The sequence below is a fragment of the Brachyhypopomus gauderio genome, chromosome 14, assembly GCF_052324685.1.
Source record: "Brachyhypopomus gauderio isolate BG-103 chromosome 14, BGAUD_0.2, whole genome shotgun sequence".
Lineage (NCBI taxonomy): Eukaryota > Metazoa > Chordata > Actinopteri > Gymnotiformes > Hypopomidae > Brachyhypopomus > Brachyhypopomus gauderio.
This window is the reverse complement of record NC_135224.1, coordinates 10,414,119-10,435,075: the sequence shown is the minus strand read 5'-3', so window position 1 is coordinate 10,435,075 and position 20,957 is coordinate 10,414,119. Positions and strand designations below refer to the sequence as shown.

The window sequence follows — 20,957 nt, the reverse complement described above, 5'->3', positions numbered from 1 at the left end:
TTGGGAAACATTTGTAGTACAGTCTACGCTATACACACACATTACAGTTCTGCAAGCACCTTCCCTATGCTACATCTCCTTTATCCACTTACTATTTTCAGAAAAATCATCATACAAACTCTAATATCCAATTAGCTTTGTCAGAACATGTTTTGACAAACGTGCAAAACATACCCTTCTCAAGCCAACGCAGGCCAAGTGCTTATACTGTAAAATACAGAGTCCAAATAATGGTTGTTCCCTAACAAGTGTCAGATGGGTTCATCTGCAGTCCCTTAGCGAGTTGGCTTCAAAGAGGATTCTGCTAATGGGCTCCAGTGTGATGCTACAGTGCTGGAGGGATTTTCTTATAATAAAGCAATTATCCCCGCAAACTGCCTGAGCTTCACCGCTACCTTTAGTGTGCCTAATTAAATGCGGGACTCTCGCCATGCCTTTGGTACGGAGGACGCGCCACATCAGAGCAGCTCACGCGGAGACGTGAAGGAAGGGCGGGACGGGAGAAGAGATTTGTCGACAGGGGTCCCGGAGGAGGGCAGAGGGAGAGTGAGGTCGCATGAAAGACAAGTGTGAGGGGGAAAAAAGATAGTTCTGTTAATGAGAGGCAGACTACGCTATACACACTAGGGCAGGTGGGCACTGCCCTGGGTGGGGGCTCCGTGCCACACAGTAAAAGACAGAGCTCGGACGTGACATGTGCTCAGTGTGCACATTAGGACTCTGTTAGTACTCTGCATGTCTGCTCTCTCGTGTAAATCATTTTTAGTAAATGTAAACTAGGTAGCACATTAATGTTTAGTACGTGCTGTCATTTACACTTGATATGTATCCTTATCAAATGCTCTATACCACTGCACATTATTCATAGGCCCTAAACAGTTATGATGTAGGAAGATACTGGATGGATATAAATTTTCATAAAGATGACAAATTAAACTGATAAACATCAACAGAAATATTGGCGGTACTCTGACTTGCATTCAAATCTACAACTGCTGCAAACCATCTGAAATAGCTAGATATACATTACAGACATACCCTTTCTCAAAGGCAATGTGAATTTATGGGACAAAACAGTGATAATAGTTTGAGTGAAAGGTAGAGAGGGAGCCAGAGAATAAGACAGAAAGGAGGAAAACTAAGCAGAAACGACATACATGAGGTGGTGAAATTAAATGGTTGCATAAAAATGCTAAATGAATAGGCAAAATGTGTAGAATAATAACAAATAATAAGAAAAAAGAAAGGGAGTAAAAAGAACAGAGAGAGGGAGCGAGAGGGTGGTGGCGAGGTTGATGAGAAAAGACACAGCCCACGGAGGTGCAGTGATTCATGAGTCACATGGCTGAGGTGAGTCATACTCCTTCTACTGCAGAACCCCCGTCCTCCAACACACACACACGTATATATACATACACACACACACACACACACACACACACACAAGCACGCACTCACACACACACAAGCATGCAATCACATTCACTCACTCAGGCACAGCCACTGGTTAGACTTTGCCAATAAAGGAGTAGGCAATGTTGTCCATTTTAAATAAATGGGCATCACTATATTCTGATAAAGAGCAAGGCCAAAAGGCCCTTTTAATCTATCCAGACACCTTACATGTATGCAACCACACACACATGCATTTTTCTTCATCGGTATATAATTTTAAATCTTTTGAAAACAGAGTTTGTAACAAGAATGTATATAATATCAAAGTCCACTTTGGTGTTCCCATCAAATATTGATCCTTTTTCAGTTCTGCCCATCTCAACTGCCAGCACCCTCAGCCTGAGAACAGACAAAACAACATAATGGAAAATACCACAAGATGCCCGAGTGTACAACCTCCAGTAAGCCATGTTTAACAGTTCCAACTTACCAATGAAGTGATATATGCTGTAGGTGCTGGATGAGCTGAGAATACAAACACGCATGTATGTTTTTCTAGCTTTCCATCACTTACAACATGGGGAGAACATTGAGAGGGAATCTGTAAATAAATACAATAAATAAATAACACCTTGTATGACTAACCTTTTAAAGGGTGAGTTGAGGTTGTCACCGGTGTGTGTGTGTGTGTTCAAGAGCGTTATGATGTCATTTGAGGGCAGAGGCTGCCAAGCGGTGGTTCGTACGGATAATATGGGCAGGCTGTTAAAACATGGTATTAAAAATTCATGGTGATGAGTGTGGAAGAGACGCCGTGTGTGAGGTGAGGAGGCAGCAGAGAAGACATCCGCCAGTGGAGCCGAGCGCACGCCCGGGACAGAGCTGCTTCGCGGAGGGCACGGTCAAACGCGCAGTGAGGGCCGGCTACCCCGTCTGTGATTTCAAACGTGCTTTCTTTTAACCTGTCACGACGGTTGTTTTCTATATAAATAATTCAAGCTGTTTTGTTTAAGGAGATATTTCAAGATCTACGGATTGTCCGTTAGGTGTGCAGAAGCAAGAACATGTGCATATTCTCTATATATCACACACTGTACACTGACACATATTGTGATGTCACAGCTTGCAGGAAACCTTGAAACTTTAAATCAATTGAGTCCTTATCTTTTGATCTTTTTGTTTCTTAGCATGGCAAGAGATGCTAATAGGATTTTATATGCATTTTGCATGCTAGAAGAACAGCCCACAATGCTGAGATTAAATTACGATGATAGTACATTAGTACTCTAGCGTCTATCTCTGCTTCTAAAGATGTATTTTCCTATATCTGTAAATTTTACCATTATGTAACACACAAATCAAGGCCTTCGGGAGCACCTGTGTTATAGCCAAATGCTATAAATAAATGATTGGAACTAAAGTGCAAGGCAATAGATTTTCAGTTGTGCTGGACAGACCAATAAAGAATTTAAGCTATGTGGTATGTGAAAGTGTGTATTAGAATGGTGCAGAACCTCTCCAGCCCAGTGAAGTGCAGTAACGTGACATGGCATTGATTCTACAAGTGGACAGAAGACATAGGCCACGCCATTCCTCACACATCACCAGAACCTGGACAACTTGGGCCCGATGCAACAGTTCATTATCTCATCTTTGTGTGGGTATATGAAGCATAGTGCGTTTACGTGGACCCAACCATGAGAACACACCCCACACCAGTATGAATCCACCAGTCTTCATAGTGTTGACAATTGGTGTCCAGTTTCACAGGGTGTGCATCAGCTCAAAACAACCAATACTGTGACTGATCAGACCACAAAACATGTTGCCAGTTCTCTGAGGTCCAGTTAGAGCCCACACGCTGTGCCTGGTGTTGTGTGTTAACTGAGGCACTCTTCTGTTGGGTCTTACGCTCCTATACCCTAAGGAAATGAAACCTCACTGCCCCATCTGAGGCATATGTGCGGGGGGCCTTGGATATTATGTCCACCAGAGTTGCTTGTCTGCTTCTAGCAATATGGTGCGGTCATGATCATATGTGACCACTGCACTGTCCACTGTGCATAGTAATGACTTCTATGACATGTTGCTGGTACACACGTGACACTGTAGATTGAGGAATGTTAAATGTCCACACAACTGAAATGGAATGTCCCATCAGTCTGCTGCTCACAACCAAGCCTCCTTCAGACTACGATGACTCACGTTGCCTTCCATGAGCACGCTGGCCAGACTCACTCAGAAGATAACACCTCACAAATTACACAGGTGGAGGTGTTTCCAAGCCATCCCCTGAGATATCAATAAACACATTTGGAATCGACTTGCATATGCCCTTGGGGTTTGGAAAGAGCAAAAGATATCGTCCTCACTAAATACAAATAAACAAATGTTTCACACTCTTTAATGACCTGCAGGCAGTCTCTAAGTGCACACTGACTACAAACCATCACTCCTCTTCTGGTGAATGCAGTTTTCAAAATGAACACTGCTCTATGTGACATCCTTGGCATAAAGAACTGCAAAAATGTATGTGACTCAGCTGTGTTAAATAAGATGACATCTATCTGTACTCCCACCAATTAACGATAACCCTGAGTGCATTACCACTAAGGGTTTAATACATTTTGTGGAGCAGTGACATTGGTAAGCATTTACATTGTATTTAGGTTATTATTTTTAACCATTTTAGATGAAGATGCCATTTTCTTTCTTTTTTGTTAGTTATTATATAGATAATTTTACATTTATGGCATTTGTTTTAATTAGTGACATTACTTCTAAATAGCTTAAAAGGTATTTTGCTGCAAAGACCAAAAAGGCTTTGCATGGTGATTCACACAATGCACCTCAAGAGAAATATAGAAATTCAGAGTAACGTAAAAGAGCTAAACGAAATGTTGGCCCTCAGGATTACTGTTAAGAGATCAGTTTTATAGGTTTTGCTGGAAAAGTTAAACCCACATGAAGTTTTCATATCATACCTAAATATCTAAATTATATTAAAAGTTCTTAACATCACATTGTTTACTTCATTCAAAGTGAACTTCTCAAAAGCTACAAGTGAAGCATGACTTCACAGAGCTCCATTTAGAAGCAACAACTTGGTTACTTAGTTACTTAGAAGTGGCTGTTCTAATTCTAACCATTACAGAGGTCAGCATCTTAAAGAAAGCAATTCAAACACAATCTTGTAGCATAACGTTAACTTGTCAATTGCTTCCATAGATCGGTCAATGAATTGGAGCACGAGTACCATGTCCCAAAGGATGAACTTTTGAAAACTAAAATGTCAAGACGAATAAAAATTGACTCTTGATAAGACAAAGTATAAACACAGCAAGTCTGAAATATTTAACGCTTAAGATGTGAAAAGAGAGAAAAATATACAGAGTACGAGAAAGAGAAGTGGAGAAATTGTGAGTGCATTAGAGGCAAAAATATCAAGAGGTACCCTGACAGTATGATTATGACACGTACAGACTGCACTTCTAGGAGTGACACAAAGCCCATAAGTGTATTCAGTGTGTTCGTGTTCATCCGAAACTCTACATTTTGCCTACTCTTTTTTTTTTGCCTCACTCTTTCGTCTTTCGTGTTGTGGTGGTGCAGTCAGTTTCACTGCACCACTGTGACAAAAGACTGGTGACTCATCCACTTACATGCTCCATCTCTCTTGCTCCCTCATTTTCCCTGTCGCTAGCTCTCTCCGTGCGTGTGTACATCTCCTCTCCGCACACGCAAACCAAAGAAGCATTTTCCTATAATGTATCTGTCATTACTCTCTTTGAAGATGCAAATGATATGCTAACAGCCCCAATTGTTACAAGATGCATTAGTAATTCAATAACAGTAAGGGGGGAAAAAAACTCCAGGGGAAAAAATGCTCCATACAAATCCAAATTTACAATGAAATTGGGATTTTATTTCATTATAAAATTACATTCACACACGTTCCGATTTGATTACCTGACAGCTATTCGACAGGTAGACATGCCCTCATGCTGAGTTACTTAATTGAGTCATTCCATGTCAAATCACCTGAAGAGACCTTGGTTCAGCACCTTCTCGCAAATATCTTGGAACTGCCTTTCAGAGAATGGAAAACACAATCAAAAGATGCAGTTCAAGACTTTTATTTTATCTTACAAGTCACGTGGCACTGGATACAGAGTATAACACTCTAGAATCCAATGCCACCATTTTCCCCTCCCTTTTCCAGTGACTCACTTCATAACCGTGGAATGACTTTTAACCAACCTCCATTAAACTAATGCTGTCAGAGACTCAGACATACAAACAAAAATCAATATATGGAATGGAACCAAGTTATAGATACTGCATTCATAAAAAGGCGTATCTATAATGACCTCCAGCGTTGACTGCATGACTACACCAAGGCTAAAAACGGGGCACGGGACTTTGTAGGATGTTTTAGCTGTTTTGGATTTACTTGACCTATTTATCCAGATAGAACTACGACAAGTCCATATCGTCCTCAGTTCTAAAATGATTAAGAGCTAATCAATAAATAATCCTCTGAACATCTATGCACTTCTCTTTGCATCCAATTAACATTCCAACAGAGTCCTAATCGTCCCTCTCACCGTGCCACACACAGAACAGCTGGTACTGAACTTCTGTGATTTGACACACATTGATTCAATTGTTTTGTATAAAAACCCTTCTCAAAACATACTTTTATTTTACACACTTGAAAAAGCTTCCCCCCTTTTTTATCCAAACTAGGTCACACTTGATATCAAAGCCCTCTTTCTTTGTTTTACAATGAGTTATTCAAATATTATTCCCTTTTTATTCCTCGACTACACATTTACAGTCAGAAAAATCTCTTTGGAAAGTAGGAAGTAGACAGAAACAAAACAGGAATGGGGTTCAGTGACATTTTTCGTGTGTTGGATTTATTTTTTGCCTTGTTTTTATATTAAGATACACATTCAGAGACTTTTGCACATGTGGTTCATAGAACTAGAACAGACTGAATAGACCATGTGCAACAGTCTATTCAATATTCCTCTTCTATTTCCTATGTGTGGAACACACATCAAACTTTATTTTTAAATCTGGCTCGTGTGGAAAACTGTGCAAGCACAGAGTTGCAAGCACAGGCTCTCCTCCCACTCACTATAAACACACATATATATATGCACACATACACAGACTCACTGTGTGGTCCCTACACTGCACCAGCAAGCAGTTCAAGCCTGACAGGTCATCCACTTAAACTTTGCATCACATTTAAAAATAGACATGCATGAACGGTCACTGTAAAACGTTCCTGAGCAGCAAAAATACAGTCAAAAGTATTTATGAATATATTAATATGGGGCTGCAGGAATAATAACTCTCACAGACCAAAAGCTGAGATTGTGCAACCATCTCACTTTGTTTGCGCAATAAGGCTTTAACGATCTTTTAACAAACTGCAGATAAATGTTTTAAGAGTAAATGTAATATTCTTTGTACAGTGAGTCATAAAAATGAATGAATTCTGGCTAAACACAGCTGACCTGAACACAAATAAGACAAAATTGGGGGGCTGAAAGAAAAAAAAAAAAAAAGTTACAATCACATGCTGAACTCAGTAGTATCAGAGTTGTACACACTCTTTTGATCAATCCCTGTTATCCTGTATGTCTTTCCTCTTTCCATTAACAACCTGCTCTCCCAAGCTTCCTCCAGAAAAGCCCATCCCATAACCACGTGGAACAGTAGTACCTAGAGCTGTCCCTCCTAAGGCTGAGGGGATTCTACGCCAGGCCCATCTCCTCTAGAACACTCCTAGGAGACTCGTCCTCCTGAGAGAGGCAGGCAGAAGAAAGAATTTAGAATGATCTGAGTTCAGTCTTAATGCGAACACAAAGGACCACATGGACTACAGATGGGACACGTTCACGTTTCTGAGAGTTGTAGCATGATGCAACTGACTGTGTAAGGAAACCGCCTTACACAGTCAGTGTAACAGTGGCACACACGCACCTCTTGCAGCAGGTCGGCCTGTTCGATCGCCTTCAGGACACTTTTTTTCGACGTGTCCTGGATTTCTCCCCCCATCAGAAATTCGTCCAAGATAAAGTAAGCTTTCTCAAAATTAAAAATGATGTCGAGCTCACACACCTATAAGTCACAAATAAGGTAGCAGACAAAGGAAACATTAGAGACTTAAGACAGCATGTCAAGCATGCCAAGGCAGAATCCTGAACAGCTTTGCATCTAGCAAAATGTCCAACACATTGTTAGTGGAAAATTACTATTTGGTTTGAGGGTAACTAGGCAATATATAAAGTAAAAAAAAAAAACAATACATGAAGTATCTGAGAAAAAAGTCCTAATTTATTTTTAGTATTTGAGGCATTTGAGGCATGCCCTCTGCCCTCTGGGAGGCGTTACAGGAGCCTCAGGACTAAGACCACCAGGTACCGGAACAGTATTTTTCCAAAAGCTGTCACACTCCTGAACTCTGCCTCCTGAATTCAACAGTAACACTGGTCTGAACCCCAACAGATATATTAAACACCACCGAACACTTTAAACATCACTACCAGTTCCCCGTTGTATATAATATACATATATACATATATATATCATATTTATATATACATACATATGTCCACCATAGTATATTGACTGTATAATATATATATTTAATACTCTGTATATTACTGTAATAACATATACTACCTCAATAATCTGTATATTACATTTATCTGTAAATCATCTGTATAGTACATTCATAATCTGTATAATAACCCATATCCTGTATATATATACACATTTCTATTTCTATTTTTAACATATTTATATTCTGAATAAGCACTTCTGGATGGATGCAAACTGCATTTCGTTGCTTTGTACTTGTGACATATGCAATGACAATAAAGTTGAATCTATCTATCTATCTATCTATCTATCTATCTATCTATCTATCTATTATCTATCTATCTATCTATCTATCTATCATTTGCTCACAGTTTGGGGGAGGGGGGAAGACACAGAGCTGAAACAACAGTGGGAAGAGCCTGAAGATAAGAAACACCTCAAACATGAACATGAGGTGCTGAGAGTTTTGTGGAGGTGAGGAAGATACAAGCAAGGGGGAAGACAGCCAACAAAAATAGAAGGGAGAGGATAATATGAGGGAGAGTCAGTAAGAAGCCTAGGAATCTAGAGAGAGCACAGATGAAAGTTGATGAGTTACTCACACTGCCAAAGTACTTATCCAACAGCTCCACGAAGCGATGGATGACCTCCAGGGTAATCAGCTCATTGTCCTGCTCTTCAACTGCACAGCAGAAATACAGACTGGCATACCTACAAACACACACATACACATGAGAGATAACAAATTTGGCAGTGGCTAACTGATCCAATGTTACTCATATGTTATTAGCTTTACTGCACAAGCGCACACACACACACACACACACACACGTACACACACGTACACGCACACACGCAACCTCAAAAGCATCAACACTCGTGCATGCACAAATATAGAATACATGACTGTCAGTATGCAGAGGTGTTATGTAACTGGACAGCAAACATGGAGAAAGCTGATAACAGTGGGATGAAGAGGCAGAATCAATGGGTGCCACCCACCCAACCACGATGTCTGTGTGCATCCTACTCTGCAATGTACAACGAAAACTCTACTCACCCTCTGACTACTTTATTAAGCAGACCTACTTTAGAGATTTACTGTTAGTCTACAGCCCTTTTGTGACCATGTACAATTTAAATGCATCATCTTCTAGAGCAGGGGTAATCAATTAAATCTTTCCGCGGTCCATTTTTGGCAGATAGCTCAGACCTTAGGTCCGGGTCCGCGGTGGCGAACGAAAGTTGTTGAGCGGGGGGGGGGGGCGGGCGGGCGTAACACTCGTCTGAGAATAAATTCTCCGGTTTAAAATATAGTCTCCCGTTAAAATTTTTTTGGCATTTGGGTCCGTATCCAGTTAATCAGGAATGTGATTGGGTCCGGACAGGACGGCGTTCGGGTCCGGATCCGGACCGCGGTCCGCCATTTGGTGATACCTGTTCTAGAGCTTCACCGGTGGTGAATTTCCACACCAGTGCTATTGACTGTATATTTTTGGTTAGCAAACCACTCTCAGCTCAAAAAATGGCACGGGTGTGTTTTCAAGAACTCCAGCAACACTGCTGTGCCAGGTACACGTCTGCTAGAGCAACACCGCCTACTATGTCAGGGTCACTGCTGAGTTAATAATGGTTCACTAGTCAAATAATATCTGGTCTACTATGATCAAGTGGTCAGAAACTGACCAGACACTGAAAAATGCAGACAAACTGTGTGGCGTTAGATGGAAATGTAACCTATAACATATAAAAAGCAGCTTATATAGATGTGCCTAATAAAGAGGCCATTTCATGTAGCTTTAAGGCAGATCTTTGTGATTAAGTGATCCATAGATGAGTCTGTACACTATTGACTTTAGTATAGCACATCTGAAGCACAAATCACATTAATCCACGACTTTGTTACGAACGCTGAGATGCCTTTCATGCAAGAGCCCCCTTGTGGTCAAACACACACACATACACGTTTGCACACACCCTCACACCATTGATCCCATCAAGCAGAACATCGCGTATCCTCCGTCACAGAGAGGCTGGAGCTACAAGGTGGGGTGTGTTGTTGAGGGGGATTGTCTATGTATTTGTCTCAGTCACACATGGTTAAATAAACTCTGAGACTCACTTACTGCAGCAAGGCCAGTGACACAGAACAGAAGCTGCAGGATGGAGGGGTGAGGACAGCTATGAGATACCTCACACGGTCGCACTGACGCACAGAGGAAGTTGTCGCTTGCGACAACCTGATGTGTCAACCTCTGATATGTAAGGTCAACTCCTGTCACAGAGCTTGGCAGCAGTACACACAGTGCAGTTATGCATGGAGAGATTACTGTGTACGCACACGTTGTACATATGCAACTAATGAAAGTCCTCACCTTGGCTGTTTGTTGTGTGTGTGATAGGATTTTTAGATAACTTTTATGAAAACCTTGTTAAGACTGCCAATAAAAAATATGTTGTATATGTACTGGCTAATATAATGTAACAAACTATTCACCCTACTAAACATTGATATTTCTTCCCTAATTCAATAACCTGCATATACATATACACCCCAGAATTTATTTTCTGCAATTTATCCACCCAAAGGGTCCATTCAAATCCACTTTAAGCAATGGTGTAAGAAGGAATATGGACTAAAGAGTGAATGAGTTTTTCTGCTTTATTGGCTATCCAGGCCAACAATACACGTATGATATCAGCTCACCGTTTGTAGACTATCTTTAAATCTCGCCATTCCAGAAAACTGCACATTTTGGGTTTCCTGGCCAGCACCACCTGCATGAGCTCCCGCACCATCTTCTTCTTATCGCGCTCCGCTGTGGCCGTGTACCATTTCTGCAAGCGCAGCTTCCCCTGCCGGCTGAACAGCAGCATGAAACGCATCTACACACACACACACACACACACACACACACACACACACACACACACACACACACACACACACACACACACAAAATGGGTCTGATCATTAACACCTTTATAGGAGCTGTTCAAAACTGCAAGCTGTACAGAACTGGGGGGAAAAGGTGTAAACAGACAAAACAAAGACTATAGCCCATGCTAATAGGCTGTTCAACCATCATCTCAAGATTGCAATTAAAGACGTCTGGAAAACACATCACATTTTTGGACATGTTAAATATGTTACATGTATCTGTTAACTAAAATCAGCCATTTAACTCAACATATTTTAAATCATATAGGTTTGTGGGACAATTTTTTTTGCAGTGTAAACATGCATGAATTCAACACATCAAATACATTCAATTTAACTATGCTTGTAGAGGAATGCTCATTTTTTTTATTAGCTTGGCAATGTGTTACATATATTTCTACATGATTCAACATGTATTATTTCAAAGGCAGAGTATTAGCTGGGCATATAGATTTCACATCTAGTACATGTTAGAGAGAGAGTGGGAGAGCACGGTACTGCTCCCTATAGTCCTGAACTACAAGCCCTCGTCTTCACTACACACACCCCAACATCCCAAAACCTCACTGAACTAGGAAAGAAGGTTTTATACATTACAAAAAGGGCACTGGGCAATGACGTATGAAACAAAACACACACGATATATTTCAGGTCACAGCCATGACAGTGGGCAGTAAGGTGTATGCTGAGACGGCGAGGAGCACATTCCAACACTAAGCATGTATAGTCAATTTTTTAAAATAGTGAAGTTTTAATGAATAAGCAATATTACAGGGCATCAATATAAATAATCTGGCCAGTGAAAACAACTGCAATTTTAATGGATCTACTCACACAAGTCAGCAAAACCTCAAATTCTGCATAAAAAACTCCAATGCCTGATTCACTAACACTTTGTCTCCCAGAAAAATGTACCCTGCACTCTCCATTGCACTATATATAACTGTATGCCAACTGTAAATTCAGAACTCTTCCAACAACCACATGTTGAGTAAGGCTGTTTGAGAGCTTGGGAAATATAAATAAGAAATACAATTAATTTCAAGATAAAACAACTCTTTTAAGACATAATAGTTAGTGGTTTCAAGGTTACTGCTTTCAAGACTTGAGCTATTTAAGGGACTGATGGTCCCATTCGTCCAAACTTTATCAGTACTGACCTGCTTTCACTTACACAGATCTGTATTTCTATACATTGCCCAAAACACACAACATTGGCCACTCCAAGCGAATTAATGCATTTTTATATCTGCAATGAACATCACTGATACCGATGTATCGGCTAGATCTGAGGGAATTATCTTGTACTGGTATTACCGTATTTTCCTAGGCTAGTTCGATGGGACGCAGCAGGGAAAGATTAATTGAGGACATGGACAAAAATAGCGCTCTCCTAAGAGGAACGTGCTGAATTCTGCTCATCTGTGCCAGATCAGACAAGAAAATTGAGCGTGTTCTTATTTCACATTTATATATGGAAGCCTTTTTATAAACTTACTAACATTTGAGCTCTAAAAAGACACACAAACATGGAAAAATCACAACTAGGAAACATATCAAGGCAGATCAGGAAAGATGGATATACAGTGCATAAGAGGGATGGAAATTGACTGCAATCAATAAGCACTCCTTCCTAACAGTAATTCGTTTTGAAATCACATGCAAAATCAAAACATCAGCTTAGCATCAGTTGGACAGATACTGTTAATGCAACAAACACAAAATCTACAGTGCAAACACAGCCAGAACACACTTTACAGCTAATCTAGTCATCTTACTTACAGAGATGAATGTTCTCTGCTGTTTTTGTATGTCTAGTTTCACAAAAAGAGGGAGAGAGAACTTATGTTGTTGCAAACGGGACAGTGTACAACATACAACCTTGTCTGAACAGAGGGCCGGACATCTTTATTATTTCAAATCCATGGTGCACCTTGAGGTCTGAATAACATTCTTAAAAAATAAAATAATAAGAAAAATACAACAATGAAAACAGAATAATAATATTAACACAACATGCTCTTAAAACATCATTACACAAAGAAAAGGCCGTCCAACTTCTTGTGGTAGAAATTTTGTTCTAAAAGGGTACACAAATACCTTGCAACTCAAACCTTATCTCCTTGGACAATACTTCCTTGCTGGAGGAATTTATGAAATACAGGAAGTCTACACATAACTGGCACTGTACTATGAAACACTCTTAAATAAACGACCCTAAATATCATCATATCAGTCTGCATGAACACCATGACCAATATCTTTATCTTTCCTCACACAATATACTGTATTTATATAACAAGATCAAAATGCAAAATAGCATTTTGCATAATACATATACAGATAATACAAAATAATACATATATTGCCATTAATATCTCCCAACATACATGGTATGTATTCCAGACCATCTGCTAGGCCACCACCTTGTAAGTCCCTATCAATGATCACAAAACTGTTTTAAAGTTTATAAAACCACGTTTTATATCACAACATCATTTGACTATTAATTGCCATTAACTGTATGGTATTCCCAAACACAGTCATACATTCTCATGCTGGAACCACTGGTTATTGCAAAACAATGGGAGAATGAGTCTTCCTCAGAATAACTACCAAGCCTGTTGGTCCTGACCAAAAAGAATTTAAATTTTAGATAGTTGTAGAACAGTACTACACAAGGAATTAATGGCTGTTGCAAATACTCACAGTGTGGGGTAAGTACATCCTTTAAGCCCATGTTGTAATTGCAGTGAGTTTGCATATGATGCTGTATGTGCCCACATTTAAAGCCAGATTTCTATCACACTAGTTTGATGGAAAATAAAGTTTTGTGCATCTGAATCTGAATATATAATGTTGTGGTCAAATGTGTACATAAATATTCCAGATATAATTTCTAAATGTCATGGAAACTAAGCCTGGAAGGCCACTTTTAAGATGATACCCATACATTCCATGGAAAATTTCATCCCTTTAGAATTTATAACTCTATTAACTCTTGTAATTGAAAGAACGGTTAGATCTAAATCCAGTGCCACCACTGTTGCCTCTTCTTCCTCAGTCTCACATCTCTCTGCCCATAAATGTGAGAAAGCTCTCTTATAATGCAGCTACAGATATGCATTTTCTGTCTTCTTGTCCTAATCTTCTACAACTGACCTACTTACCCGTCATGCCACCTGCACAGCAAATAATCTTTGTAATAAACCAGCATTATTTCTATTATGAACCTACAATAAACCTATTCACTGAACTAGTTATGCAGTAGAATTTGTAATTCAATTCAACTCTTTTTTTTCTGTAAGGAATTTCATATGTGCCGTGATAAAAAAACAAGAAACAGATAAACAAATACAAAATAAACCACATGCATCAATCCTAGATAACACCACTGAGTAAATTACCATTGAAAAATAAAAGGTGCAACAATTCTATTTAAATAAATGCGTGCATGCATGTGGTCAGACAATGTTGAATGTGAAAAGCCATGACAAAATGATCAGACCTGAGCAAAAGAATCATAGGAGAGCAGACAGGACTGTAATATGAATATAGTGTGAGCTGAGACATAGACATATATGTTTACACCTGTCTTGGGGAAGGACAGAGTTCAGAAATTGAAGACCATGCTTTGAATCATTGAATCATATATATACACACACGTGTGTGTGTGTGTGTAGGACTACATTTATCCTAATGATTGTACCCTAATGACTGACGGAAATGCTTGATCAAGATGTAAACATTTGCTACTTTTAGCAAACTCTAGTTACATTACAGGTCCTCACAGGTAACAAACCATAGCTAGACGGAGTGTGCTATATAGTGGAAATGCACTTACGTACTATGTTCTAATATATTACCATTAATATTAGTTAATAACATGATCTTAAAAAGGCAACATTTTGACACAATTGTGCAGCCGTTCTATTATTTTGCTCTTCACGGCTCACTTGGGGAATACAGACTAACCTGGAGGTACTGTGTCCATAAGCCTCCATGCAGTATCACATTACAGGTTCTGTTTTAACAAACCTTTTAACCCAAAGCCTTGGAAGCAAATGTAAACTCCCTGAACCACGTCTCCATCTAACTTAGCCAACTGACACCTTTTCTGACAGGTACAAAAAAGTCATTTCCGGTCTCTTGCTCATAACTAAGAGCACATATGAAGTATTTGGAAGGCAAAATAAATTATTTGATAAAATGTTATGACACTAACAGGTTTTCAACGGAAATGAGCTAAGACCACTTAGGTATCGGTAACTACCCATCAGGTAGTTAAATAGTTGGCTAGCTGGCTAGCTTAGCTTGCTAGCTACCAAGGCTAACTGAGGAAGCGGAATAGAGCGCTTTAGCCAACTTACAGGTTAGTGATATAGAAATATAGGATGACACATATCAAACAACTGGCACAGTCACAGCAGTAAGACCAAATAATCAGATAGCTAGAAAAATAATTTACAGTACAGGCCATTCACTCTGACAACCATAACATTAACTAACATCAATGTGTATTTTATAAGTACCACTGTTCGTTATTTTAACATCCAGACTGGCGTTAGCTCGCTAGTTAACCTGGCGGGCTAGCTAGGCTAGGCTAGGCTAGCTTCCCCCTCCTTTAGCTTCACTAGCTTACAAAGTCTTGCTGGGTAGCAGCACGCGGGTGTAACTTACCATTTTATCAGCTTCTCGAAATGTCCTCACAATATATATGTGTGTATATATATGTGTGTGTCACAGAACCTTTTTTGGATCGAAACGCTAATGGTTCATTTCTGTCATTGGTGTTGGGTGGGTTTGAAAGCCCCACTGAGGCAGCCTGGACCAGAACCAGGTAGTCGGCGTCATCGCCCAACGTGCGCATGCGCACTGCGCATTCACTGGCTTATGTGTCAAACAGCCTCGAAATGTCATGGCTTTTGCAACTCACAGCCGAATGCTGCGATTTATGAGTGTCCTCCCGATGGCTTCAAATGCTCGTGTACATTTATTTTGTTGTTGTCTTGTATTAAAACTGTATTTGTGATACACGGTGATGAGAGTACGAGATGTTCGAAAGCGGTTGCCATGACAAACATGAAAGGTGATTCTGGTTTCCATGGTAACGGAGCGGGAAGATTTTGGAACTGCAAGAATAGGAAGGTCTGCAATTATAAAAGGTGACACGGTGTCGATGCTATATTAGTAGCACAGTGAAGTGTTTACACACGGACAAACCCGCTTTGTAGGTTGTAATCCTGTATTCGAACTGTATTCGACCTTCTACATCAGAATTATTCTCTCTCTCTCTCTCTCTCTCTCTCTCTCTCTCTCTCTCTCTCTCTCTCTCTCTCTCTCTCTCTCTCTCTCTCTCTCCCTCTCTCTCTCTCAGACATAGTGACATACATACGTTTTTTTTTCAACCGAAACCTTATTTAGGATTTAGGCCTAAACATTTAAGCATTTTAAAGCATTTAGAAAATGGACATGACTTCGTTACGATGTTCTTTGGGCGTGTTTATTCAGAACATTCTGATTTAATATCACATCCATTTCTGAAACCATGTACGTTATAGCCGTCACTCCAGCCATTCGTAAACTCCAACAGAAATAAATACCATAACAGAAATGAAGACGTGTGCGTTTTTTGTTTTCGAAAAGGAGACTTCTGTCCGTTTTAATTGATTCTCCCCATTGGAGTAGCTTTGCTAGATTCACGATGCAGAAGAGAATTTGCAATAGTTAAGATAATAGTGCAAGATTGCATTGCAGGGTTTTGTTTTTTTTTTGAGTGGGGAAGAAAATATACGTCCTGTCATGATGTGAATCTCTGGATCTATGGACACCAGGTGTCGCTAGTTGCAAATGTAAGTAAAGCGCACGAGATTTTTAGTCATAAAAGTTTATTACATGTGATGTGCAAATATGTCATCTTCATCATATGCGTCATAATGTAAAAGAAAGCCTTCATAAAGAAATAAATATAAATATTTAAAAACATCTTAACAGCCTATACATAAACATCACAATAAAAAAATATCAAAATATGCTCTATAAAAATGAATACACCTTGTCATTATAGAGGAAAAATTGTTCCTTTGGGTTATTTTAAAAGATTAAAATAATTTTTCTATGCTTTGTGAATTTCAGAAGTGTCCTCTAATCCCCCATTTTGGAAACATTTTCTGTCTTTAAATCTATAGTGGTGTTTTCCTTCATCTGACTTGTCTAGCATTTCATAGGGCTAGGTTACGTTCCACCACAGCACGTATTGCTTGAACAGTCCTAATTGAGAGAGTAAGCTTCTGCAAACATATTGACCTGTTTGGTTTGATGTTAAAGTCCAAAGTACAGTTTCTGCCAGGGTCCTCGTTAGCTTGCCTCCCACAATGTTTTTTCTTAATGATCTCTTCACAAGGCCTTCACGGATTCAGTAGTACAGTGATTGGCAGTGGACACTGCCAATAATGTTCTTATTCTTTGATCTTCTTGTCCAAAATCAGACATGGCTGTGGAACGCTAGTGGCTCTGAGGCTGGTTGACCTGACCCATGAAAAGAACAGTTCCTGCGGAATTAAACAGAGGAGTTAGTACGGCTGTGAAGGTACACTCCCGACAAAGAGTCCGTTTACAAAACCCATCTGACAACAAAACACACCTGTTGGCTTGTGCTGAATGAGGAAGAGGAAGGGCCGGTCCAGAGTGTGCTGCTCTACAGCCATGCGAGAGTAGATGATGGCAGCTGTACACACAGAAGACGAGCATGATAAGTCTGTTCGTTTCTGATTACACAAGGTGGCGTTTTTTTAAAGCAGCATTTCAGAAAGGATTTGTTTGTACCTGTGGCAGAGGAGCCTTGGGTTCCTTCTTCATTTACCTCGATCTTTACTCTCTGTAGGACCTTAGATACACACAATGGTTCTTCAGCTACAAAGAAAGGAGATTGCATATTAGTCACGTAGTAGTGTATTTATATTCACGCTTTAACTCATTAAACAGTTGGGATATTTTCTGTTTGTTTATTTTTGTTTTTACTATACTTACAAGTAATCCGAGAGAAATCGGCCTTGGTTGGGTTGAAGATGTCATCAAGGCCCACTTTGCTCAGTGTAGACTTAATATCAATATCTGTGTCAATGGAAAACCTGATGACAAGGACACAAATCCCTACATTAGACTCACACAGCGTAACTTCCTGACTATGAAAGAATAAACAGCTGTGTAAAGGAGTCTTTCTCTTTTACCTGGGTAGCACCAGCTCTCGGTTAACATTCCTAAACTCCTTTCTCCACTCTTGAAGTTTGCTGCTACTCAGCTCTTTGGTCAGGGCAGACAGAGGCACATCCCTTTCGAATGACGACACCAGGAGCATGCTCAGTGAGTCCCCCTCATAAGGTACCTCAAGGACATCATAATCAACACCATCCTTCGTAATGAATTCACCTGGGATGGACAGAAATATGAAACAATATTCAAAACAATGCATTTCTATGCTACATTATTCTAAAAGTGATACTTCCAAACTAACAAGGAACGCACTGAATTTCATTTATTCATTCATTAATTTGCTGTCTTTTACTGAGGCATTCATCTGTCGTAGCATTAGTCATATTTACCATATCTGAATTTCTGGGTCGTTCTCATCATTGGCACTGACACTGCACTGCCATTAGCTGTGTAAAAGAGCATCTCTCCTGTTAGCTTGGGGTCAAAGGGCATCTTCCAGAGCCCATGGAAGTGGAGGCCATTTACCAGCACCAAACGTGTCTGCTCACTTAGCACTCCAGGTGTCAGAAAGTTTGGGATCATGCCTGATAAGAGAGGAGTAGGTGGAACAGAGTTTAGGACAGTTGTAGAAAAGTGATTCATAAAAACTGCATATAGAATTCTGCTACCTACTGTAATCTCTAGCAGGAAGTCTTAGAATAATAAAAAACATAATTGCCTGACAGCTGTGATAATTATTCAAAGGTAGGTTGTTGTCACACAACGGCAATTCACTTTATAACCTCTATGTGAGCTCTCTATCTCTCTCTGTCCTTCTTTACCGTTCTTTCATTCACTTCCTTCACATGTTCAAACACACCTCCAGTCCTGTCAGACATCCAGGAGTTGATGACCTGTGTGGCAGTCTCTGGCTGACCAAAGTGCACCTGATGAGGCATGCTCTGAAATGCCTTTGACAAGCTGCGTCTGAAGGGTTTCTCCAGAATCACCTTTCGGTCCACCATCAATCCACTTGCCACCTCTACACCCCTTTCACTGGCCAGGTCTCTCTGGAGAAGCCTCTGCTTCCGTGGCATTCCACGATCTGTGTGTGGGCAAGAGACCGTTACAGAAAACTGACACAGCACGCCACTTTTTCACAAAAGCGAAATATGTGTATACTCTTTCGGTATATTCGTATATTGGTGCCCTTGTTCTGTCATTACCTTGCAGAGAGTAGCCCATTTGAGCTTTGAGGGTTTGCAGTGTGCTACCACAGGCCCCCAGCTGAGCCATGCCCAGCACAGAGGTGATGCCATAGGGTGACAAGGCCAGGTTCTGGTGTGGATGGGAGTGGGCCGCTTCCGTGAACACCCGCAGTCCAAAATCTGTCTGACGCTCTTGCAGGGGTTGACCCAGAGTGGACCCGTAAAAGGTGAAGATCACCAGCACACAGAGGCTCTGCATTCTGCATTGGGAGGGGAAGAATAAGAGATGTCAGTGTATCTTTATTGTCCATGAAAATGATAAAAATAAGTGATTAAATACATAGGGCCTATTGAAAGTCTTCCTCCAAGATATTTATAAATCACAGATGCACTTGGTCAAACTTGGTGGGTATTCTCCTCTGTGACTTACAACACCCAAAGTTTAAATAAAGTGCTATAGTGTTTCTGTTTGTTTTCCCTGACTCACTTTTCCATCTCTCAGGTTTTTTCACAATTGTTTTTAAATATACTGACCCAATTATATGAGTTGTTCTTATAAATAACAAGAAAACAACCTGGTGTGAAATATTTTTCTATAACCTTTTTTTATTATGAACGTCTATGCCATAATTTGTGATTCATTAAATTGAATGGATTCTTCCACTTGTCCCTTGGTCCAGAAATGTGTGTTCTATATATTATTATTATATTATAGAATCAAATAGCAGTAATACACACTAAAGCCTTAATCATTATATAACCTTCAACACAGGTGAAGTGCTGTAAGAAAAGTCTAACTTTGACCCTTAAAAGCCAATAGTAGTAACTTTTAATAGTAACTTGATTATTTGGTACTTGTTAGCAAAACAAATATTTTATTACAGTATCTATAATGGTAACAAGCTAGTATGGTAACAAAATGGCAAAAAATGAAATGATTTCCATAAACTAACACATGCACAAGCAAGTCCAAAACAATCATAACCGATGTCTAAAAATGTGAAGCATCAAACAATGCCTACCTTATTGCTCTTTCAGTGATTGAGGCTCTGAGAAAGGCTCTGTGGATATGTTGTCTTGTAATGCCTCTATGCGCTGCTAGTCTGAGAGTCTGAGTGCATGTTGCTGCTATTTAAAGGCTCCACAACCCCTCCTCTCAAGCCAGCGGAAGTCATGAAGTCATCACCGTCTGCTGTTCCAGCCAGTCCCTCTGCCTCACCCTCCCTCCCTCTTTCACACAGTGCAGACACAATTTAACTTTCTTTGATGGGATTTGAGAAGGCTGAGTCATGTTTGCCCAAGGGAATCCCTACTGCAGTTTCTGACATGATCTGGCAGAAAGTCAGTAAAGCTTCTGAGAATGTGTCTTAATTTAATTTCAAACCCACTCACTCTCTTTCCCTCTCACTGTATTACACATTACTTTCTCATTCAAATCTCTTACATATTTGAGCCAGACTAGTGAAAGCTGGCAATTCCAAAATGAATACATTTGTGAATATAAAGGACACACATTACAAAAACATACAGTAACAATTAGATTATTTATTTTAAAAAATTGGGGAATCATAATTTCCTCAGCGTCTGGACTGCTGCTGATT

At 39.9% G+C, this 20,957-nt stretch overlaps 2 protein-coding genes across 4 annotated transcripts; both read right to left on the bottom strand.

The window, feature by feature from the left end:
* Nucleotides 1–5,298: 5,298 nt before the first annotated feature.
* ap1s1 (adaptor related protein complex 1 subunit sigma 1) lies at nucleotides 5,299–15,822 on the bottom strand. Of its 3 annotated transcripts, XM_076972592.1 has the most exons (6): nucleotides 15,638–15,822; nucleotides 10,724–10,902; nucleotides 8,619–8,727; nucleotides 7,396–7,533; nucleotides 7,135–7,214; nucleotides 5,299–5,484 (listed from the first exon to the last, which is right to left on the bottom strand). In XM_076972592.1, the coding sequence occupies exons 1-5, from the start codon at nucleotides 15,638–15,640 to the stop codon at nucleotides 7,167–7,169; spliced, it is 477 nt and encodes a 158-aa protein (XP_076828707.1). In that variant the 5' UTR covers nucleotides 15,641–15,822; the 3' UTR covers nucleotides 5,299–5,484; nucleotides 7,135–7,166. The 3 variants fall into 3 exon arrangements, with proteins under 3 accessions (XP_076828707.1, XP_076828706.1, XP_076828708.1); XM_076972591.1 differs by having other exon boundaries at nucleotides 5,299–7,214; nucleotides 15,638–15,821; XM_076972593.1 differs by lacking the exon at nucleotides 15,638–15,822 and adding an exon at nucleotides 12,740–15,575 and having other exon boundaries at nucleotides 5,299–7,214.
* Nucleotides 15,823–16,442: 620 nt separating this feature from the next.
* On the bottom strand, nucleotides 16,443–20,449 carry serpine1 (serpin peptidase inhibitor, clade E (nexin, plasminogen activator inhibitor type 1), member 1). Its single transcript, XM_076973206.1, has 9 exons — nucleotides 20,379–20,449; nucleotides 19,375–19,616; nucleotides 19,029–19,253; nucleotides 18,559–18,753; nucleotides 18,187–18,385; nucleotides 17,987–18,087; nucleotides 17,783–17,869; nucleotides 17,601–17,684; nucleotides 16,443–17,508 (listed from the first exon to the last, which is right to left on the bottom strand). The coding sequence occupies exons 2-9, from the start codon at nucleotides 19,613–19,615 to the stop codon at nucleotides 17,462–17,464; spliced, it is 1,179 nt and encodes a 392-aa protein (XP_076829321.1). The 5' UTR covers nucleotide 19,616; nucleotides 20,379–20,449; the 3' UTR covers nucleotides 16,443–17,461.
* Nucleotides 20,450–20,957: the final 508 nt, after the last annotated feature.

Bases quoted from the DNA above. Each gene is read 5' to 3' on its own strand.
- serpine1 (XM_076973206.1), bottom strand. From the start codon at position 19,615: ATGCAGAGCCTCTGTGTGCTGGTGATCTTCACCTTTTACGGGTCCACT. The intron at 18,386-18,558 runs GTAAATATGACT...TGTCCATCCCAG, and splicing joins GACCCAGAAATTCAGATATG to GTGAATTCATTACGAAGGAT. The intron at 17,685-17,782 runs GTACAAACAAAT...CTGTGTGTACAG, and splicing joins CCAAGGCTCCTCTGCCACAG to CTGCCATCATCTACTCTCGC.
- ap1s1 (XM_076972592.1), bottom strand. The intron at 7,534-8,618 runs GTGAGTAACTCA...TGTGACTTATAG, and splicing joins TGGATAAGTACTTTGGCAGT to GTGTGTGAGCTCGACATCAT. The intron at 7,215-7,395 runs GTGCGTGTGTGC...TGCCTCTCTCAG, and splicing joins AGGCCGACCTGCTGCAAGAG to GAGGACGAGTCTCCTAGGAG.